General features: G+C 57.8%; 2 protein-coding genes across 2 annotated transcripts; one reads left to right on the plus strand and one right to left on the minus strand.

The window, feature by feature from the left end:
• Window positions 1-1,037: 1,037 nt before the first annotated feature.
• GALNT5 (polypeptide N-acetylgalactosaminyltransferase 5) lies at window positions 1,038-12,391 on the plus strand (the record flags this gene model as incomplete). The annotated part of the gene is made up of 12 exons (XM_082285609.1): window positions 1,038-1,192; window positions 1,851-2,050; window positions 2,170-2,413; window positions 5,036-5,202; window positions 5,960-6,079; window positions 6,427-6,562; window positions 6,937-7,056; window positions 7,420-7,537; window positions 7,732-8,055; window positions 9,765-9,845; window positions 10,430-10,591; window positions 12,245-12,391. 12 exons carry the CDS (start codon window positions 1,038-1,040, stop codon window positions 12,389-12,391), a joined length of 1,974 nt encoding a protein of 657 aa, XP_082141735.1.
• Window positions 12,392-16,860: 4,469 nt separating this feature from the next.
• On the minus strand, window positions 16,861-19,549 carry ERMN (ermin; the record flags this gene model as incomplete). Its single annotated transcript, XM_082284976.1, has 3 exons — window positions 16,861-17,288; window positions 18,910-18,996; window positions 19,303-19,549. The coding sequence occupies 3 exons, from the start codon at window positions 19,547-19,549 to the stop codon at window positions 16,861-16,863; spliced, it is 762 nt and encodes a 253-aa protein (XP_082141102.1).
• Window positions 19,550-23,129: the final 3,580 nt, after the last annotated feature.

A 23,129-nucleotide genomic window follows, 5' to 3' on the forward strand; every position in this document is an offset into this window, starting at 1 on the left:
GGCACTGCCAGCACACCCAGCATGGCCATCATGGAGAGGACAGCCAGCACAGCCAGCACGGCCAGCATGGCCAGGACAGCTGGCACTGCCAGCACACCCAGCACGACCAGCACAGCCAGGACAGTCAGCACAGCTGGCAGAGCCAGGACAGCCAGCACAGCCAGCACAGCCAGCACAGCCAGCACAGCCAGCACACCCAGCACGGCCAGCACAGCCAGGACAGTCAGCACAGCTGGCACTGCCAGGGCAGCCACAACAGCCTGGACAGCCACCACAGCCAGTGCAGCCTGGACAGCCAGGGTAGTCAGCGCAGGTGGCACAGCCAGGACAGCCATCACACATGGCACAGCTGGCACAGCCAGGACAGGTGGCACAGTCAGCACATGTAGAACAGCGGGCACAGCCAGCACTGCCAGCAAAGCCTGCCACGTCCCAGCCTGCGGTCCAGGGCCGGAGCAGGAGCAGGAGGGTGGTTCCTCGCTGGTTCCTTTCTTGGCGTTCTCCGGCTCAGCCCACCGGAGGCTGCCGTGCTTCGCCAGCGTGGCTCCCGTGCCCTGTAATTGAGCGGGGTGTGGAACACACCCACGTCCTCAGCAGCGGCTCAGCCACCGACTGCCGCGCCGGCTGCCACGTGGAGCACGGACACGCACCACGGCTCCCCCGAGCCACGGCCCCTCTGCCCCCGGTGGGGACCGCCGAGCCACGGCCCCGCTCCCTCCCACTCCCCCGGGCAGAGGCGCGCCGAAACACCTCCCTGGTCCTCCGGGGTGTCCCCCCCTAGCCACATCACCGGTCCCTGGGGATGTCCCCCCCGCAAGCTACACCACCCATCCCCCAGGATGCCTCCCCCGAGCCACAGCCCCGTTCCTCCCGGGATGTCCCGCCGGGGCCGGGCGGCTCCCCGGGTCAGGTTCCAGCGCGGGCGGGTCCCGGGGCGGGGGCAGCCGCGTCCCGGCCCCATCCCCATCCCCATCCCCATCCCCGTCCCCGTCCCGCCTCCCGCTCCGCTGGCCCGGCGGCTCCCGCGCCCGCCCGGGATGAGCGGGCTGCGGCGGCTGTTCCGCGGCAGCGGGCGGGCCCTGGCCTTCGTGTTCGCCGCCTCGGTGGCCTGGGTGCTGCTCGACATGGCCGCGCTCCGCCTCTCCCTCGGCGAGGCGGGCGGGCGGCTGCTGCGGGAGGCGGCGGGGCGCGGGCAGCGGCCGGGGCCGGGGCCGGGGCCGGGGCCGGGGCCGGGGCCGGGGCCGGGGTTGGGGCCGGGGTTGGGGTTGGTGCGGGCGCGGCCCCGGCACGGCCCTGGGGCGCCGGCGAAGGCAGCGGGGGAGCCGGGAGCAGCCCCCGCCGGGCACGGGGCCGGGGGCCCGGGGCCATCGCCGCCTCCCCGCCAGCCCCCGGCCCCCGGGCGCAGCCGCACCCCGCGGGCAGCCCCGCTCGGCGGGACGGGCACGGCGCTGCTCGGACACGCGGGCGGCCGGAGCGAGCGGCGTCCCTCGGGCACGGCGGGACAGGCCGGCCCGGCAGCCCGGGGTGCGGGGACGGCAGCGCAGCCTGGACCAGAGGAAACAAACGTGGGACGGAAAGAAACTGCCTCCAAAACTCGCTTCGTCCTCATTAGCAAAGAGGGGATGAACCTCGCCAGCCCCGCAGCCCCGCGCCGCGGACCCCACTCTGCGGGGAACGCCACAAGGGGACATGGAAAGCACAAAGAACTTGCTGACAAGAGCAGTGATGGTGCCCACGCTGCGACTGCCACTGCTGGGGCCACCGCGATGGGTGGCAGGAGCCGGACGCTGGGTGCGACGCCAGGAGCAGCTCCCGGGCCAGCTGGCCCTGGACTGGACCGGCACGAGCAGGCGGGAGCAGCTCCTGGAGCGGCTGGCACTGACCAGGATGGACATGAGCAGGCGGGAGCAGCTCCTGAAGCGGCTGGCACTGACCGGGATGGGCAGGAGCAGGCGGGAGCAGCTCCTGGAGCAGCTGGCACTGACCGGGATGGACATGAGCAGGCGGGAGCAGCTCCTGGAGCAGCTGGCACTGACCGGGATGGACATGAGCAGGCGGGAGCAGCTCCTGGAGCAGCTGGCACCAGCCAGGATGGGCAGGAGCAGGCGGGAGCAGCTCCTGGAGCAGCTGGCACTGGGCAGGAGCAGGCAGGAGCAGCTCCTGGGGCAGCTGGCACTGGCCGGGATGGGCAAGAGCAGGCAGGCAGCAGCCCAGGGATGCACAGAGTCCTGTCCATGGATGCAACGCTCTCCCCAAGAGACCCCCGAGCTCCTGGCCAGTTTGGACACCCTGTTGCAGTCCCTGACGAAAAACAAGAAGAAGCAAAAAGTAGATGGAAAGAAGGAAACTTTAATGTCTACCTCAGCAATCTGATCCCTGTGGATCGAGCCATCGCAGACACCAGGCCTGCTGGGTAAGATCCGCTCCCCTTGCACACACCCCTGTGCTGCACCCTGGGAATGGGCTCCGTGGCTCTGGGGAGGGTTGCTGGGGGCACACCGAGCCCTCCACTTCAGCCATGCTACCTGTCAGATGGCTTTTGCCTGTCCAGGTTAGAGCAGCTTGTTGTTAAGTGTAACTCTGGGTAAAGTTTGCAGGTTGTTATAAGCCATTGAGCCTGGCTGCCCAAAGGGGCCAGGACACACAGCACGGGTAATGGGGTCAGGCCTCTCTGTGCCTCAGAACGCTGTACCTGGTGTGTCAGGTGCAGCTCTGAGCATAGCTGCCTTCAGAATTCGTGCGTTGGTTCCTGGAGCCTGCACCCCGTGGGTGTGTGTGGGCAGCAGGAGCCCCACTGCCTGGAGGGGCTCTCACACCTCAGGCTGCCATGGCCCTTCCCTCGAGGAAGAGGCACCACAAGGGCCCTCCCGGCCGGGGAACTGCGGTGGCTCCAGAAACCCCCGCAGGAGACGTGCTGAGCGCTGGCACCGTGCAACAGGCATGGACTGGAAAGGCAGTCTGGGGGGCTCTGGTCTGTGGGCACATGCGGGGAGGGACGTGGAGTTTGGGCTTGGAAAGCTGGCACACAGTTACAGCTGTCAACATGAAATGTGTGCGTGGTTCTGCACGTCTCGGGGCTGCACTTGAAAACAGTCACTCTCTGCCAACAGAGAAGAGCAGGACAAGGCAAGGGCAACAGAAGGACGAGAGGCTGGGGAGCCCCATCCTGAGCTGCCCTGCCAGGTAGGCCTGGCAGTGCTGGGTTGAGGCTCGGATTTGATGATCTTAAAGGTCTTTTTCAACCTGAGCCCTTCTGTGGTTGTGAGAGCTGCAGGGAGGGCAGGGAAGGTGCCAGCTCAGGTGAGTGCCAGGCTCATCTCTTACACTCAGCCCTTCCTGCAAGCATCTCTCGGCCCCTGGGCAGGTGAGAGACTGCAGAGAGGTGCAGAGACCCTCCCACATCCCTCTTCCCATGCTCACAGACCACAGGTGGGGTGGGAATTGTGCCGTGATTATCCCCCATCCCACGGGACAGTGCAGACGTTCCCACAGTGCTGGTGCTGCATGCTGAGGTGAGATCCTGCACGGGAAGAATGGAGCAGGGAAGGGGGGAGACAGCTAGGGCTGCTTCCTGATGCCACCTACAGAAGCCACCTGTGCACAGGACCAGAGCTGTGGTGGCACTAAGCCAGCGCTGGGTTTGGTCTGGGCAGCAGAGCCCCGGAGCTGCGGAGCAGGAAGCAGCTCCGGGGAGTGACGCACCTGCCCGGGAGGAGATGCTTTGCCGTCACGGGGAACACCTTGGCCAAACAGGGCGCGTCCCTGGGGATGTGAGCTGCTGCTGCCATGGGGCACGGAGCTGCCCTGGGCACCCAGGTTCTGGCAGGAGCCTGTGAAGCCTCTGCCCTCGGCCCCTTGGCACAGCAGGTACTGGGCTGTAAGGGCCAGCTCAGGGCAGTGGCTGTTGGCAGCTCTTGGGAGCCAAACAGCTCATTATTTTTTGGTGTATTCCAGTCTCTCCCAGTTTAGATTCCAGTTCCTCTTGTGATTCTTCCTGAAATCTGGCCAGTCAATGTGTCTCCATGCACAATGCTCGCTGCTTTTGGAGCTTTACTGACAATGCTGGTGTTCCCTGGGCATTGTGTCCCTGCAGCTGGTGTGAGGGAGAGGGCCCTGAGGAGGAGTGTGATGGGCAGGAGGCTTGTGGGGAGCACAGAGTCCAAATCAGGGGTCCTGGGGCTGAGAGAGTAAGGGAAGAGAAGGCTCCAGGGAGTCCTCAGAGCCCCTCCCAGTGCATAAAGGGGCTCCAGGAGAGATGAAGAGGGACCTTGGACAGGAGCCTGGAGTGCCAGGACAAGGAGCAGTGGTTTTTCACTGCCAGAGGGCAGGGTTAGATGGGATCCTGGAAAGGAATTGTTCCCTCTGAGGGTGGGGAGGCCCTGGCACAGGGTGCCCAGAGAAGCTGTAGCTGCCCCTGGATCTCTGGAAGTTTGAGGCCAGGCAGAATGGGGTTCTGAGCAACCTGGTTTAGTGGAAGGTGCCCCTGCCCATGGGAGCAGTTGGAAAGAGAGAGGCTTTAAGTTCCCTTCCAACCCAAACTATTCCAGGATTCTATGTGGAGGACAAGGGGGCGTGACCCAGTTCTGCTCACCAGCTGCCCAGCAAGGGGCTTGTGGAGGCAGGACTGGATCCAAAATGAACTTTTCAGTGTTTTCTGCCCGCTGACCTCCCTGAGACAGAAAGACACATCTCAAGGATTGTGACACAGAGTAATTCTGGGGTGATTTTCACTTAGCCAGAGCACTGCTGATTAACTGTGAAGCCCTGAAATTTCTCTAAATTTCCTTCAGAATAGGTTCCTGTCAGAACCAAGTGAGTACATCCTGTCCCATGGGGCTGCCCATGAGAGGGGCCGTGGGGCTGTGTGTGGGGTTCCCCCCTGACCCCTCTGTTCCCCTCCCAACACTGCAGGGCTTTCCCTCCATATTTCATATCGGGCATTTTCCCCTTCCCCACACATTTTCCCACAAACAGAGCCTGCAGATTTTCAGGAGTGTGACTGACCTTCACCTGTGAGCCCATGTTGCTGTTGCAGGTGCTCTGAGCAGCAGGTCCACAATGACCTCCCGACCACCAGCATCATCATGTGCTTCGTGGATGAGGTGTGGTCGGCCCTCCTGCGCTCCGTGCACAGCGTCCTCAGCCGGTCTCCTCCACACCTGATCGAGGAACTCATTTTGGTGGATGACTTCAGCACTAAGGGTAGGTGAAGCTTCTGCTGCCTTTATGAAACTGATATAACTTGAGGGCAAAATGCAGTTTATTCTCTGTAATTCAATTCTAAGTAGGAGAGAAATCACATTTTCTCCTTCCACTGTATTGAAGTGCATCCCTAGCCTGCACTGGGGCTGAGGGGGATCAGAGCCCTGGGGTGCTGGGCTTGGCTGTGGGGGATGAAGGCAGAGGCTGCCAGAGGCTCCAGGAGCCCCAGGGAGCTGAGACCTGCCCAGCCCATTCATCTTTGGGGCGTCCTGGCTCAAGGGGTTGTGCAATCAGGAGATGCTCTCACCCCTCGCGGTGCAGCTCCCAGGCAGGTGCCCTGTGTTCCCAGTGTGGGGGACACACTCCCGGGTGGCTTGGAGGACAGGGAGCTGCAGTGGGAGCAGTGGTGAGCCGGGATCTGCGCTGCACAGTGCCTTCCATTGGCATTTCAGCCGGTACCCACCCCTGTGTTGTGATGCTTCCACTCCCTGCTGACTTCAGGCCTTAAAAATGTAGGAGTGATGTAATTTCCCGACTGCTGGTTCTCCAGGAAAGGTGCTGTCTCAGGTGCTGTCTCAGGTGGGCTTCAGAGCTCACACCACGCACACAAGGAGCCGCGCACCGTGCCCAGATGTTCCCACCCCAGACCTGAGGACCTGGCGTGCCTGGAGGTGCTTCCAGGGAAAATCTGCATGTGGCTTTTCACCCTGTATGTGGGTGGCGTGGGTAAGTCAGCCTCACTCTCTGCACCCTGCAGAGTACCTGAAGGAGCAGCTGGACACGTACATGTCGCAGTTCCCCAAGGTGAAGATCCTGCGTCTCAAGGAGAGGCACGGTCTGATCCGGGCCAGGCTGGCGGGAGCAGAGGTCGCCAAAGGTAGGACAGGAGCCATGTTCCAGCCATGTCAGAACCCCAGAGGTGCTGGGCATCCCTCTCCAGCACTTGAGTTTGTCCCTCCCCATGCACCAGGAGTGTCCTTTTGTCGGCATCTCCAGCCCCAGCTCCACCACCTGCCCCAGCCAGGCTGTGTCAGCACCCACTTGGCCATTTCTGTCAGGAGCAGGGAAAAAACGCTCTTGGCTGTGGCTGGGCAGGTCTGGGGAGCCAAGGGGGGTTGTGGCACAGTCAGCAGCACCCTGAGCCCACAGGGTGCCTGGGGAGGCTGCTCAGCAGGGGCTGGGTTGGGGTGCCCAAGGCCTGACCCTCCCTGGCCTGTGCCGCAGGCGCTGTCCTGACGTTCCTGGACTCGCACGTGGAGTGCAACGTGGGGTGGCTGGAGCCGCTGCTGGAGAGGATCCGCCTGCACCGGGCCAAGGTCGCCTGCCCCGTCATCGAGGTCATCAGCGACAAGGACATGAGGTGAGGCAGCTCGTCCCTGGGAATCCCACTGCCCGAGCTGGCGTCCTGAGCGAAACCTCTGACTGGGACCACCATGGATCCATTCCAGGCAGTGGATCCGTGACTCTGGACCCCATAACCGGCCTCCAGCAGCTTCCCACAGGGGACACAGAACATTGCTGTACACCAGAAATTAACATTAGCTGTGGATGTGGCCTGTGTTTATCACACACCTGTTCGCTTTTTCACAACTTTTAGTACATGAAGAGGATTCCTGATGAAATTGTTAAAATCCTGGTTTAATTACCTACAGATATTCATCTTCACTCATTAGGGGTGACATTTCAATCAGGAATGTGACTCAGAATTAGTCAGCCCGATCTTTTTCTGTTTAGTTACATGACCGTGGACAACTTCCAGCGTGGGATTTTTACTTGGCCAATGAATTTTGGATGGAAGCAGATTCCACAAGAGGTCATTGAGAAAAATAAAATCAAGGAGACTGATATAATAAGGTAAAAAAAAGCAAATGCGAGAGCTTTGCAAACCAGCCTGTTCCTTTGGTAATAACTTAGCAGCAAAGGCTCCTTTGAGGCCAGATGTTGTTCTTTTGTGGCCAAGCGTTGTTCCTGTGCTTGCCAGGACAGCTGAGGCACAGGTGCGCTGGGCAGTCCCACCGCCAGGCACGGCCAAAGCCCAGGAGGCCTCTCTCCCCATGCATGGCACTGCTGGCGTGTCAGCTATGCTGCAGGGCCAGGAGAACATTCCATTGCCTTTTTCCCTTCCCTGCCCCATTGCAGCTCTCAGGCCAGGTAAAGCCATGCCAATGCCCTCTCTGTCACGGCCACTGACAGACCGTGTGGCCTCTCTGTTCCCAGGTGCCCCGTCATGGCAGGTGGCCTCTTCTCCATCGATAAGAAGTATTTTTTTGAGTTGGGAATGTACGACCCAGGGCTGGATGTCTGGGGAGGGGAAAACATGGAGATTTCATTCAAGGTAGGTCACTGTCACGTGCCTGTACCCCTGCCAGCCTGGGTGGGTGATGGGGCTCAGGTAGGGGCTCCCCAGGGACAGTTCCGTGCTGGACACCCCATCTCCCCTGGCACCTGACTTCCTGGTTCTCTCCTGGCTTGCACAAAGCCAGCACCCAACATCAGCTCGTGTCTCTACCAGTGACCTCTGTTTCTCAGGTCTGGATGTGCGGAGGAGAGATCGAGATAGTTCCGTGCTCCAGAGTTGGGCACATTTTCAGGAATGACAATCCTTATTCCTTCCCAAAAGACCGGGTGAGAACGGTGGAGAGGAACCTGGCCCGCGTGGCAGAGGTGTGGCTGGACGAGTACAAGGAGCTCTTCTACGGCCACGCTTACCACCTGCTCCTAAAGAACGTGGACATCGGCGACCTGACCCAGCAAATCCAGCTGCGAAAGAAGCTCCAGTGCAAGAACTTCCGGTGGTACCTGGAGAACGTCTACCCGGATCTGGAAGCTCCCCTGGTTAAGGCCAGTGGGCTGGTACGTGCCCAGAGGATTCACTGTTCTCGGGGGACGGCTGTGCCCCGGGCAGCATCCCGCACGCTGCTGCTGCGCAGCTTCCTGGCCTTCGGTAGCATTTCGGGTGTTTGATACGGCACAGAGGCCTGGATTCCACGGTATTTTTGTAAAGAAATAGGTCACAGATAGAAGGGATAGTTTCCCTCTGGAGAGCTAGGTGGGTGTTTGGATGGTTGAGCTGGGCACATGGCAGTGCCAGGACAGGATGTGCCCCTGGGGTGGATGTGCCTCAGGGCTGGACGTGCCCTCGGGTGAGAAGTCTCTCGTGGTGGGAAGTCCCACATCACATGGGCATCCCGGGGGATCCCGCCCTGGCTCCCTGCCCCGGCTCGGGGGTCGCAGTGCAGGGCGGGGGTCGCGGTGCAGGATCTGTAGGGGCAGGGTCTGTAGGGGCAGGGTCTGTAGGGGCAGGATCTGTGAGTGCAGGGTCTGTGAGTGCAGGGTCTGTGAGTGCAGGGTCTGTGGGTACAGGGTCTGTGAGTGCAGGGTCTGTGAGTGCAGGGTCTGTGAGTGCAGGGTCTGTGGGTACAGGGTCTGTGGGTGCAGGGTCTGTAGGTGCAGGGTCTGTGGGTGCAGGGTCTGTAGGTGCAGGGTCTGTGGGTACAGGGTCTGTAGGTACAGGGTCTGTGGGTACAGGATCTGTAGGTCCAGGGTCTGTGGGTGCAGGGTCTGTAGGTGCAGGGTCTGTGGGTACAGGGTCTGTAGGTCCAGGGTCTGTAGGTCCAGGGTCTGTGGGTACAGGGTCTGTGGGTACAGGGTCTGTAGGTCCAGGGTCTGTAGGTCCAGGGTCTGTAGGTCCAGGGTCTGTGGGTGCAGGGTCTGTGGGTACAGGGTCTTTAGGTACAGGGTCTGTAGGTGCAGGGTCTGTGGGTGCAGGGTCTGTAGGTGCAGGGTCTGTGGGTACAGGGTCTGTAGGTACAGGGTCTGTGGGTACAGGGTCTGTGGGTACAGGGTCTGTGGGTGCAGGGTCTGTGGGTACAGGGTCTGTAGGTACAGGGTCTGTGGGTACAGGGTCTGTGGGTACAGGGTCTGTAGGTACAGGGTCTGTGGGTACAGGGTCTGTAGGTGCAGGGTCTGTGGGTACAGGGTCTGTGGGTACAGGGTCTGTAGGTACAGGGTCTGTGGGTACAGGGTCTGTAGGTGCAGGGTCTGTGGGTACAGGGTCTGTAGGTACAGGATCTGTAGCACGGCTCTGCCGCCAGCAGAGCGCAGCAGCCGCTCGCGTTCCCGGCGCTGCGGGGCCGGGAGGAGGGATCGGCACCGCTCTGGGCACAGAACCTGCGCCTCGCCGGGGGCAGTGGGCAGAGAACACCTTAAAGTCCTTTCGAATTCAATGCTGCCTCCACAAGCCCCTTGCTTGGTGCCTGGTGGGAGAAACCGCGTCAGGCTCCCCTTCTCCTCCACCACAGAGTCCCTGAATGGTTTAGGTGGAAAGGGACCTTAAAGCTCAGCTTATTCCATCCCCTGCCATGGGCTGGGACACCCTTCACTAGACCACGTTGCTCCACGCCCTGTCCAGCCTGGCCTGGAACACTCTTTTCTGCCTTCCTTTGTTATGTGAACAGTATTAATCAGAGTCCTGTGAACCCAGCAGGTTCAGTGCAGTGTAACATCCTCTCTCCTTTCTTGGGAATTTATGTCTAAATCTGCCTTTTGTTGCTGTTTCCCAGCTCGTTAACGTGGCCCTGGCAGGGTGCATCGCTGTGGAAGGCTCCACTCTGGCTTTTGAGGAGTGTGATGTTAACAACACGGTAAGGACAGTCTGCACACACCCCGGGTGTGTCACACTGCCTGTGGCGCTTGGCGTGGAGCTCCTGTGCCTCGCCGTGGTCACCTGTCCCCTCCCTGGGAGCTAACGAAGCCCTTCCCGCCTGGGGACATGGCCAGGTGATGCCTGGCAGCAGCAAGGGGCAGGAATTGCCTGTTGGCACAGCCTGTAGCCAAGCAACAGTGTCAGAAACAGCAAATTCAGCTGCTGTAGGAAGGTTTGATAAAGCTATGAGTTTGCACATGAAAACAGAAATATTTAAACACCAGCCTGTGATTTGTGTGCTGATGCCGAACATCCAGCTCTACCTTAGAGCCCCTCCCAGTGTCTAAAGGGGCTCTGAGAGGGCCAGAGAAGGACTTTGGACAAGGGCCTAGAGTGACAGCACATGGGGCAATGGCTTCCCACTGCCAGAGGGCAGGGATGGATGGGGTATTGGGAAGGAATTCCTGCCTGTGAGGCTGGTGAAGCCCTGGCACAGGGTGCCCAGAGAAGCTGTGGCCATCCCCAGCCAGCCCTGCGATGGAGCCTGACGGGGCCGTGTCTCTTCTTGCTCTCTCCCCACAGAACCAGAAGTTCAACTACACCTGGCTGAGGCTGATCCAGCACGGAGAGCTCTGCCTCGCCCCGTCTGCCATCGTGGGAGCAGTGGGCCTGCGCCGCTGCCAGGGCAGGAGCCGCAGCCTGGCCTGGCTCCACAGGTCACTGGCCACTGTCCAGCCGGGGCTGGTGAGTGATGCAGCCCCTGCCATCCCGGCATGGGTCAGTGTGCTGAGACAGCGCTGACGGGGGGGACAGCCCGGCATGGGGGTGCCCACCCTCTGCTGCCCGCTTTGCCAAAGCCACCTGTCTGTCACCTGAGACACGTGTGGGTGCCCAGCCCCCCGACACTGCTCGTGCCCCTCTGCGGGGGCTGTGTCAGGCCCAGTGATGAGCATCCTGACCCGGCCTGCCAGGCTGGGGGACACGGGGGGACACTGGGGGACACTGGGGACATGGCAGGTGCTGCCACTGCCGCAGCAGAGTTACAGAACATCCTGGTTCTAGACAGAAACCGTCGATAGCACTTAAAGGGAGACGAGTCGGTATCGATCGGCTCTCAGCTCACAGGGGGTTTTAAAGAAAGCATTTATGGAAAGGAAAAGAATGGATACTCACATTAATTGCCTGTGCTGCACGAAGAGTCACGGCTGTGTCTCTGTCAGCCTGGTGTAAGCAGCTGTCCAAAATGCTCTGAAATGACACAGTTTATTGCTGAGAAAGAAACACTGTTCACTTAAGAAAGAAAAAATGGAGTTGAATTACACACTCAATATATAGACGATTTCTTGTTCCACTTTGGTTTTTTCAGCCTAAAGTGTTGAATGCCAGAATGCCACAGGCTCACCTTGGGTGTTTGGGGAAAACTACAGGAACATTTTTATCCACTTACTGAAAATTGTGAAATTGTCATTTCACTTTGTGGAAAATATGCAGAAATGCCCAGGGAGCTGTATGGGGCACGGGCAGGTCTTGTCTCCTGTTCCAGCCTGATATCTCAGCTGAGGGTGAGATGGATTTGGTGGTGCTCTTTTACTGGTGCCAGCAACAGGAGTCTGAGGAGAGCTCAGTGGTTGCTGGCTAAAGGAGTTGCAGTGCTTTACCCTCTCCTGACATCAGTCATTGTGTTGTCTAATGATGTGAAGTGCAGCTCCTGTCTGCACAAAGATGCAGCTCCTGCCCAGACCCCCTCCACACCAGGAGCATTTCACCTCGGTGTTAATGAGCTGGCCCTGAGAGTCGATGTCCCTTGCCTGGGGGAGCACCTGCAGCATCACCTGGCTGGCCCTGGGGTTAGAGAGGTAAATCCAATGAGATGTGAAAAGCAAAAGGATGGAGATCACTCAGACTCTTTGTTCTTTCACAGTGCAAGGTACTGCCCCAGCACCTGAGCTCCGGGGCTGGTGCCTGACATCCTTTTCAGTGCAGTACCAGTGCTGAGCTCATCAGCCAACAAACTAAAACACAGAAATCAGTCGCCTGCTGTACATTCCCTAGGTAGCAAATCCCATCCGAGTGACTCCCTCCGTGGTAACTGCCACGCAGACAGTGAGAGAGCCCATCTCTCTATTCCCAGTGAAGAAAAATCCAGGAAGCACAACAGGTGTGGCATGATCCTGGCTCAGCAACAGGTGCAGGCCTGGATCTCACACCAAAGTCCCTGTAAGTCAGCAAAGATATCCAGGTATTAGGGACGAGCCAAAAAAGGGCACACTGTATGGGGCTGGGCTTTCTCAAAGGGAAAGTAGAACTGCTGCTGCAGGAGCCCTAAAGCCTGAATGGCCCCTAAGCCTGAGCCCTGCCAAAGCCCGGGCCCCCTAAGCCCTCCTCTCTCTCCTGCAGACCGACCACATCATCTCGGAGCACCAGCACCTCCCGCAGCCGGCTTGCTTGGAAGTGGATCCCTCATACAAAGCCCTGAGGGTGAAAGCCTGTGACTCCACAAACCCTTATCAGAAGTGGCAGTTTGGCACTTACCACGCGGACTGAGGGCAGCCCAGTTGCGCCAGGACCGCCGAGGTGTCGCTGTGGGCTCGGTGAGACATCGGTGTGACAGCAGCTACCGAACGGGAAGTGCATTTCCAAATGATAGCTGGAGTCCGTGGTTTGATACCAGTGCATTGAGGGACCCGAATACCGAGAGCAGCACGTCTCATGTGACAGTGCCTGAACAGATCAGCCTCATTTTCCCTCGCTGGAGAAGACTTTGAGGAAAACTCATTTTCTGTATTATTAAATGGAAATATTTTTCGAAGTCCCCATCCTGCTGTAAGCAAACATCCCTCAGTTCCCACCCACAGCAGCCTAAGCTACAGAAATACTTCCAGGGCCCTGTAAGTTTGTGAGCAGCCAATTGGGCTGCTTATTCCTCCACAGAAACTGGAAGTTTGTTGACCAATGCATCAAAAAATCCATCACCGTGTCCGCACTGGATCTGGCTGCAGGATCCCTCCCTGTGGGACCTGTTGTGTGACAGATGAGGATCAGGGTTCTGTGAGGAATCAATTGCATGTTGATAAAGCCCACATTTTGTAGTGGGAGGTGGATGGGGGTCAGCCCCACCAGGGCTGCAGAAGAGGCCTGGAGCAGTCCTTCCCTGTGCTGGGACAGTGAGGACACACGTGCCTCGCTTTGCGTGGTGGGGAGAGGAGCTGCTGGAGCAGGGAACCAGAGATTTATCCTGCTTCTTGCCAGAGGCACGCTCCAGAGGCCAGCCTGGAAGCTCCTCATCCCAGGGCAGCCAGGTTGTCCCAGCATGGGGCTGCCAGGACCCACCCATGTCCCCAAGCCCCTGTGGCTTTCTGGGGGCTCTCCAGGAGCACTGCTGCTCCCTCAGCCCAGGCTGCATGGCACAGCCAGGCTCTGCACACCAAACTCCCTCTGGACTCACTGTCATGGGCAAGTGTCCTTCCTGTGAAACTCTTCATCTCCAAAATCCATCACCAGTCACCGATGGGACGGATTTGATGGGAGAATAAATTCTGTGTGCCAGAGCTGTGAGATCCAGAGTACGTAACACCAAGCGGGGTTTCTACCCCGCTCCCATTGGGAATTCCTGCTGAGGGATGCTGCTCCCTGTACCCCTGCAGAGATGAGGGGCAGCTCCAGCACAAGCCCTTGGCGTACCTGGGCTGAGCATGGCCCTCGCTGCTCAAGGCACCGGTGAGCACAGCCGAGCCCCAGTCCTGCCTCACACCCCCCGACCTCTCCTTTGGGTTTGCAGAAGGCCCTGGCATAATGCTACCTCTGACAGGGTGGATCAGTGCTGACAGCATCTGACAGGCTCAGTCTGCCAAAATATTGATTGGCCCAAGAGATTTTCCCAGTTGACTCCTATTCCAACTGTCTTCCTGATTTTCTCTCCCTCCTTCAGCGCAGCTAGCCCGCAGTCACCATCAGAAAAATGACACAGACGTTGTTTGGGCAGTCAGCTCGTATCAGGAGCATGAATTTCATCAAATTCTGTTTGCTGACATTCAATCACTTGTCACCGAGCAGGCACCAGGCGGTCATATGTCACAGTCACATCCCATCGCCAGCCCTGTCACTCGCATGCCGCTGCCCTGCTTGTGTAAATGCTCACTTCCCTGTTGGATCTTTGCTCAAAGACTGGAGGGCGCCTGGGGGCCGCTGGCAGTGAGCTGGGGCCCTGCTGTTGCTCCATACTGAGAACATTCTGATGGCACCAGTCAGCCCAGTCTTCCAGAAACGAGAGCATTTTTCCGGCAGGCTCGGCAGCCGTGGCGCTGGGCGCCCGTGCCGCTCCTCCCCACGGACACTCGGGCTGGGCATTGCTCCGTGGGGCCAGGCAGCTTTGGGAGCAGCAGGGCCAGGCACCACGGGTGGAAAAACCTGTGCATGGGATGGGGACAGGAGCCCCTGATGTCCCCGGTGTTAAATAATTAAAAAAAAAAAAAAAAAGGAATAAATGATAATAGATGAAGCTGCTTCCTCTGAGCACAGTGTGTTAAATCTGACCAACCTGGACCCTCTCTAGGGGCTCCTCCCGAGTTACAGCCAGGTTGAACCGTAAAGCATCACCGCAGGAAGAGCCTTCAAAGCTCCAATTCCCCTGATTTCTGGCCGTGCTGGCTCCTCGTTCGGTGCAGGGAAGGGCAGTCGCTGAGCTGGTTGCTGCAGCCACAGCTGCTGCAAGGTGTCCTGACGCCTGGCACCAGCTCTCTGCACAGGGCTCCGCCTCTCACTCGCCGGCCGTCAGAAAGGATTTTCAGGCTGTGGTTGCCATGCCCTAGGCAGCATCTGCCTCAAAGTGCCTCTGCTCCAAGGACAAGGGCCCAGATCGCTGCGTGTCCCTTGCCTTCACACGCCATGCGGGCAGCTCCGTGCCCAGCTCCTCCCCATGCGCGTCCGGCCCGCTGACCACAGTGATGGCCAGAGGCCCAGCACTCCATCCCTGCCCATTGTGAACCCCTTGCTGTTCACACCACACCCTCCCGGCGGGTCAGGCCAGGTGGGAAGGGCTCTCGGGAGAGGCTCTCGGGAAGGGCTCTTGGGGGCCCCGAGCATCCCAGCCCCTTCCTTTTCCAGCTCCCCGCGGAGGGGAGAGGCCCTGCCGCTCTGGGCTGAGCGGGCGCTGCTGTGCAGGGGAGGTACGAAGCGAGTCCAAGGCTCTCAGAAGCCCTGGGGAGCCTTTCTCACCGAAAGCTCTGGGAGTGGTCACAAAGACTGATAGAATCAGAGTGGTTTGGGTTGGAAGGGACCTTAAAGCTCATCATGTTCCACCCCCGTGCCATGGGCAGGGACACCTTTCCCTATCCCAGGTTGCTCCCAGCCCTGTCCAGCGTGGCCTTGGCTGGAATCACCATAACCACGTTTTCAAGAGGGACATGTCACCCCCAGAGCAGCTGTCAGCAGGAACAGACCCACAGTATAAGTGGGTACAAGCAAAGCTCAGAACTTCCCCAGGCCAAGGAGCAAATAAACAAGTGTGAATGGCACAATGAGGGCTGTGTCTGCTGGCACAATGCAGAATTGCCCTGTATTATTTTCACGTTGCCAGTAAATAATTGCCTTTATGTAGAACAAGAAAAGTCAAAGCGATAATCAGTGCTGCTGGAGATGTAAAACTAATCCTTAAAAAGGCACTTATGGCTGCAGGAGGCCACTGTATAATTCCATCCTTACCTCCTCTCCCTTGCCAGCTGTTCTCAGCTTTCCCAGATGCTTTCTGGAGTGACACTGCAAAGCTAAATCCCAACTCTAGACAAATCTGAATGTAAAACAATTTTAAAAGATTGCCACCACTGCATGGTGGTTGCACAAAGGTCTTTCAAAATGGAGAAGGGTAATGTCCAGGTGAGACAAAAATAATGGATAAAACTCACCTGGTTTTGACAAAATAATCTTTAAAATTTTGTGTCTAAATTTAGCATGAAAATCAAGAAGACACCTAAGAGTCTGACCTGGTGGCATTGGGAGATTAGGTGTTCCTGGCAGTGGGCAGGCTCACCATGTGCACGCAGGCACAGGCATGGAGGTGCCGGCTGAGCTGCTGCCCTCAGGGCCAGCCCAGACCCCGCTGCGTCTCTGGAGATGGCACTGGTCACCCGTACCACTGGCCCAAGGCCACCCTGGGCTGGCGGGGCAGACACTGTGGCCAGCCAGCACTAGCAGCACTGCCCACAGCTGCCCCCCGGCCTGGTGGGGTTCCCAGCACCAGGGCTGGGGCTGCCAGCGAGGAGGGACAGCAGGGGAAGAGGAGCCCGGTGTGGGCTGGCTGCTCCGTGGGTCACAGTCCCGCTCACACGGGGGGCAGCAGGGCCGGTGTGGGCAGGCAGGTGACACCACTGCTCACACCTGAGTCCACAGTGCTATCACACCCCGAGTGAGGGGTGGCAGGGAGGGCACAGGGGCCTCGGTGCCCCCTCATCCCCTTCGGCTCCCAGCCAGCAGCGCCTGCCCGCGGTGCCGGTGCATCTCCACCCCCGCAGCACGACGTGGGCACGGACGGTGCTGGCAGAGGGAGGCTGCCAGGGCACCATCAGGCACCAGGACAGGCAGACTGCAAAACAGAGCAGGGGGTGCCAGCAGTCGTCCCATTTTCCCCCTGCCCTGGCAGTGTCACGACTGCCACACTGCCAGCTCATTACTGCACGGCTGGTGGCTTGGGCCACGTGCGTGTCGGCAGCCAGAGCAGCCCCAGCCAGCTCCAGCCTTCCTGTGGTCTCAACACGCTTGTAAAGGTGGAGAGAAAATAAGAGGATAACCTTAAAATCAAATGGGTATGTACTTAGCAAACTGATTATTTATTTTCCTGCGCTATGGACGCTTCTGCCCCTGTCAAAGCCAAGATGTTAAATTTTCACAGTGTATTATAAATCATATACAAAAAGAAGGAAAGCAGTGACCTTGTGTTGCGTGAAGAGACACGTCTTGGGGGAACAAAATAAAACCAAGCTCAGAGCAAAGGCTTGGTGCGTTAGGCACTTCCCCTCAGTTCATAAGTGCATCATGGACTCAAACTCATCGATCCTCTGCTTGGTGTTTCCTTTGCGGATCCTCCGGTAGGAGATTGTGTTGTATCTGGAATAGCTGTGTCTGGAGATGTCATTCTTTTTCCCAAGGCCGGGCTGCTCGCCCCGTTTCTCCAGCGGGGAGTTGCAGCCGGGGCTGGCCAGGGGCGGTGGTTGCTTGTCGCTGTCTCTCTGCTGCAGGCGGGACGCCTCGCTGTTCTCCTTCTTGATTTCAATCACCTGAACTTCATCCTCTTCGGTGTCCTCCTCCTCTGCCTCCTCCTCTTCCTCCTCCTCCTCCCCGGCCGGGTTCCCTGTGGGGTCGGCGCTGCCCGCCAGGGTCTCCGTGCCGGGAGCGGCCGCCGTGTCCGGCCCGGCGCTGCCCGCGGGCAGCCCCGCTGTGCCCCCCGGCCCTGCGCGACACGGGCGCGGCGGTGAGAGGGGCTCCGGGGACACTCACCCGCTCCTGTCCCACATCCCCCACCCCAGGGACAGGGGGAGCATGGCCAGGCTGGACCCCAACACCGGGGCTGCCTGGGGCACGCTGGAGAGACTCCCTGCGCTCCCAAACTCATTGCTTGCCCTTTCTAACGCCTCCCCCGTTGTACTCCCACTCCCGGGAAGGGAAGGGAAGGGAAGGGAAAGGAAGGGAAGGGAAGGCAAGGCAAGGCAAGGCAAGGCAAGGCAAGGCAAGACAAGGCAAGGCAAGGGAGCTATTCTGCATGCAGTGCCCAGCTGTGCCCCACTGGGACGTGTCCCTCCCTCAGCAGTGGCCACCCTGGCTGCGATGGCCATCTCCCATTTGCCCTGTTTGGCACGTCTCTGTGGTTAATGATGCTTTAATGTTGCAACAAATGGTCTATTCAAGGTTTTGCCTGTGGGGTCCAGAGTATTAATTAGACTAAATTGGTTGGGTACTAAAAAGCTGCCTGCAATTTTGAGATAAAGTGCTGTGGTTGCAGGGCGGGTGCAGGGGGCCCATGAGAGATCCTTTAATAGGTTTTATTGTGTGCTCCTAAAGCAGCACAGCTGGAATATGGATGTCAGCTCTAAGTGGGAAAGCTCCACCACTATTCACCTCACAGCCTAGGCAGCTGCTATGAAATATTAATTTGCCCATGACAAATGTTCAGATATTTTTCCTTTTGTTAATGGAAGCAGGTTTTGCTTCCAGGGCTGAGCCCATGACTCATTTAGAGCCCACTTCAAAGCTCAGGGCAGAGCATCACCAGCAGCTCCCGGTCCAGCCACCCTTGTCCCACCACTGCCAAAGCCACAGAGATGGGAGGAGCCTGTGGGTGGGAGATGTGGAAAGGAATAATGCCCAGAGCCCCCTCGGAGAGACGTGTCTGTTCTCCTCTAGAAACACTCCAATAAATATAATATAAAATACTCCTTTAGTAACTCTCCATAAAATACTCCTCGTTTCGGAGGAGTGGCTGCAGTTTGCATAGTGAATTAAGTATGTTCATTTATGCATATACTCAGTATATTTGTAACTCCTGACCAGGATGGGCAGTGACCCCCCTGCAGCCCTGCTCACCCACAGGAGATATGGCTGAGGGTCCATTTCCACCATTTTCACCCAGAAACGAGCAGAGCAGACCCAGTAGCAGGTGTTTAGGGGAGCAATTTTTTGTGGGTAGTTGGTCATTTGGGGATTCAACACTTGGTGAATCAGGCAGGAAAAGAATTTGGGTTTTGTGACCACCAGCAGCCTCACAAGGTTCTCCTCTGAGCATGGAGCAGAAGACAGAGTATCTCCTAACCTCATGAGGCTGTTGGGGACCTCCTGGCTGAAGACCCCACAAAGCTTGAATACCCCAAGGTCGAGGAGATTCGTAAAACCTCTGGAGGGAAGATACCAGCCGTGGTTTCTAAGGTGCAGCAACTCACAGATGAGAAATGAGTCACTGCTCTCTGGAATAGAAGGGTCTGACCCAATTAAAAAGATAATAACCACCTACATCCAGCATCCATTGTGTCTTTGCTACACATCAGGGAAACCCCACATCAGATGGCATTTTGCATTACCTTCCCCTGATCCCTGGCCATTGGTCCCTGTGTCCTGGATATCCGCTGGTCCCTGCTGTAGTGTCCCATTGTTCTCCGCTCGCTTTTCTTTGGGAAACACAAAGCACAAGACATGGGCTGATGGAGCAATTAGTGATGACAATCAGGTTTTAATGGCTGCAGATCGGCAGATTTTCAGAGCAGATTTAGAATTGCTCGTTTCTTTAGTTATGAACTGTTCATTGCATCCATCAAATGTGACCCAGACTCTGAATTACTCCAAGTCACTGTTACAGCTACCACAGATTAGGAATTTTGACTAACACGCGCAGCACATCCCGCTATTCATCAGGCTATAGATAGAACAGAACTTTTCTCTCCCAGCACTTAGAGACAGGCAGCCCCGTACGATACCTTGGCACCGCTTCTCTCCAGCAAAATTCCCAGGAGTGATGTCCTCTCCCAATGAATTTCTATTTTCCTCCAGATTTTCCTTTTCAGGTGAAGTGTCAGGGCTCGTTTCCGCATTTGCGAACGGGACTGTCCCAACAGATTTTGCAATTTCATCGATGCCACCGATGACCGGGCGCGGGCCGTGCTCCGGGGGAACGCTCCCGTTGCACGCCGGCATGGTGGGTGCTGCAGGGGTTTCTTCCGTCATGCTGAGGGCCGGACCGTGCCGTGCCGTGCCGTGCTCTCCGACTGGGGCCCTGCTCCTCCGGGGCCCCGCTCCTGCCCCGGGGTGGGGAGCTCCTCGTCACCCCTTCGCCCCGGGGTCTGGTCCCCTGCGTGAGCGGTCCTGGCGCGTCTCCTCTGCCGAGCCCGCGGCCGCACCATCCGCTGTGCCCAGGGCTTGCCAGCCCAATCAGCACCTCCCTTGTCGCCAAGGCTCTGCCCGTTGCATAATTAAATGCACCATTATAATTTACATAAACAAACAATCTGAAGCAAGGAAGCTTTTGTGCTGGCCTGGAGAGCGGGGCTGTGGACATGTCAGCCCCGCGGCAATAAACGGGAGTTTGTGCTCCGGGCACAACGGCCCTTTGTGTCCCCGCTGGACACAGGCACGGCCATTGTTCTGACCCCTAATCCCCGGAGGGTGACCACCTTCCCCAGCGCCTGCCACCTAACCCGCTTAACATTCCCCATCGGGTTTGTGCCGGGAACCCTGCCGGGGATGAACCTCGCCGGGGATGAACCTCGCCGGGGATGGACCCTGCCGGGGATGGACCTTGCCAAGGATGGACCCTGCCGGGGATGGACCCTGCCGGGGATGGACCTTGCCAAGGATGGACCCTGCCGGGGATGGACCCTGCCGGGGATGGACCCTGCCGGGGATGAACCTCGCCGGGGATGGACCCTGCCGGGGATGGACCCTGCCGGGGATGGACCTTGCCAAGGATGGACCCTGCCGGGGATGGACCTTGCTGAGGATGAACCCCGCCGTGGATGCACCTCACCGTAGATGGACCTCACTGAGGATGAACCTCGCCCTGGATGGACCTTGCCAAGGATGAACCTCACCAAGGATGGACCTTGCCAAGGATGGACCCTGCCGTGGACGGACCTTGCCCTGGATGGACCTTGCCAAGGATGAACCTCACCGAGGATGGACCTTGCCAAGGATGAACCCTGCCAAGGATGGACCCCTCCGTGGATGGACCTCGCCATGCTGTGAGGGCTCAATGGGCACATTTTGCCCTGTGGGGAGCAGCCCGGGCAGTGGGATGGGCACAGGCCCTGCACACGGCGTGGTGCCACACTGTCCACCTGTGCCTGGCCACAGGCCCTGGACAGCCAGCACTGATCAGAGGGGCTGTGGCTGCCTCTGGAGCCCTGGCAGTGTCCCAGGCCAGGTTGGATGGGGCTTGGAGCAACCTGGGATAGTGGAAGGTGTCCCTGCCCATGGCAGGGGTTGGAACAGGATGAGCATTAAGGTCCCTTCCAACCCAAGACATTCCATGATTCTCTCAGTAGCTCTCAGTCAGACCTAAGGCTGGCAGGATCCAGAGCAGAGTGTTTTGCAGAGGGAAGCTGGAGAATCACCGGAGCAGCACTGGGGCATTTCTGACCGCAGCTGAACTTGTCTCAACCCTGCTGCCCAAAGCCAGGTTTACATAAGAATGTAATCTCCTGCTGTGAATGACATTCTGTGTTTGTACAATACAACATTTCTGGTATCTTTGGGCTTTAGGGTTTGGAAATCCTCTTGGGGAGTTCAGCCCCTGATTAGAAATGGACCCAAAGCCTTTCCACTGCTTCTATTCATCTCTTGAGTTCATGTCTTTAAATCAACAAGTTTTCATTATTGTTTTAAAATTAGTTTGGTTTAATTGATTTATAAAATCCATCCTTTGCTGGAAAACTCTGTCCAAAAAAAATGAATGATAAGGTTTGAAAGTGAGTTGACCGTGCAGAAACTGGTGCCCTCAGGAGGAGAGGCTGAGTACCCAGCAAGGTCTGGTGGCTGGAGAGGAGAAAGTTCCTTTCTATTATCAGTCACAAAACCATTTGGGTTGCCACAGCACCCCGCAGGATTGCAGAAGGAAAAGGCAGCTGTCGGTTCTTCCCACCACAGGCAGCTGTTTGTAAACACTGGGCAAAGCTGCCTCTCAAGGCAGGGAAACATTCCTTCTGCACAAACCCAGTGGGGTGGATTTCTGCCTCTTCAAACTTTTAAAAATGAAACAGCTTCCTTCTTTCCAATCTGGTGTGGCACAGCCACAGCTGGATGTGACACCACTAACAGCAGTTGGTCCATGCCAGGAGCACCAGGACTCGCTGCTGGCTCTGTCTGTGGATAAGTGTGAGTCCCCTTTGCCTTGCAGGGCTGGCAGGCCCGCGATAACCACGAGTGCGATCTTCTGCTCAGAGCTCAGAGCTGGGTGTGACCAGCGGCTGCCACAGGGGAACACGGCCCGCGTGGGAAAGGAAGTGCTGGGTGTGGCTGCAGGAACCAGCTCAGCAGAACAGCAGGAGGGAGCCAGGACCTGGTGGGAGGGTCTGGGCACTGGGTAAGACCCTGTTGAACAGTTAAGTCCCCTCAGAAGGTCAGGCTCTGTAGCATTCATCAAATTAATTAAAATGTTCCATTTAAAATCAAATTGCATTCTTCGAAGACCAGCTGCACTTTCCTCTGCAGTAAACTTGTGTTATCCCCTCAGCCCCTGGGGGATAAGCCGAGAAAAGGTTCCACTGGCTGCTGGGACCTCTCCAGTCCCTGCAGTGCCCCTGTGATCAGTGAGAACACCTCTGCTGCTGGAGGTCCAGAGCACCCGGAGCCGAACCCAAACCCCTGGTGTCACTGTCCCGTGCTGCCTGTACACCCACCCTCCTCCTGCCCTGCTCCCAGGAGGCAGAGCAGGATCCACCCAAAGTGCTCTCTGCAAGGAGAAATGCCATTTCAAAAAGCTGTAGCAGCTGCTTTGCTTTCTTAGCACTTTGGCTGTCCTGTGAGCTCCTTCCTCCCCCACAGGCTGGGGCACAGCAGAGCTCAATGCTTGTCACCCACATCCTGTTTGTGATCCTGGCTGTGAACGTGTCATGTTGTCATTTCATAGCACCCAAAGCGTGCTCTCACCCTGCTGGGACCACATCACTTGTTCTGTCTTGAGCCTGTTGGGTGTTCAGGCTCCTCCAGCCTTTCCATGCTCACAGTAAGTGCCTATATCCCAGAGTGTGGCAAATTAACCTTTCATACCAAAGGAATCACAGCTTTGGCCTGTAAAGCTGCAATAAATTAGAGTCCCTTTCTCAGTGCTGGGGCTGCCCATTCCCTTTAGACACTACAACAACTCTCACCAGATGTTCAGTTTTTTCTTCCCCCAGTTCCTTTTGGACACCTCTAATCTGCCTTTAACTCAACATTTTGGCCAATGAGAACCAATCTCTGATTTTTATTTCTCCCTCCAGCTGGTGCTACTGGCAATGAAAAATAGAAACCTATTTTGAGATAGCAAATCATGGCCAAAAGCTTGGTGTCTAGTGACGAGCTCCAGAGCCCAGAGCAGCACCTGAAATGCCCCAGCCTGGACTGGGGATGGGCTTCGACACCATGGGGGTGTTGGACCAGAACCCCCCTCCCTCCAGGGGCTGGGGCTGGACCCAGAGCAGAGGAGCTCCCAGGCTGAACTGCAGGCACTTGGTGCAGCAGCAAGGACAGGACATCACCCTCATGCACAAAAAGCTCCTCTCCTGATTGTCCTCCAGCTCCCCTGACTTCCCTCCAGCTCCTCTGAGTG

Source organism: Coloeus monedula (genome assembly GCF_965178545.1).
Source record: "Coloeus monedula genome assembly, chromosome: 7".
NCBI lineage: Eukaryota > Metazoa > Chordata > Aves > Passeriformes > Corvidae > Coloeus > Coloeus monedula.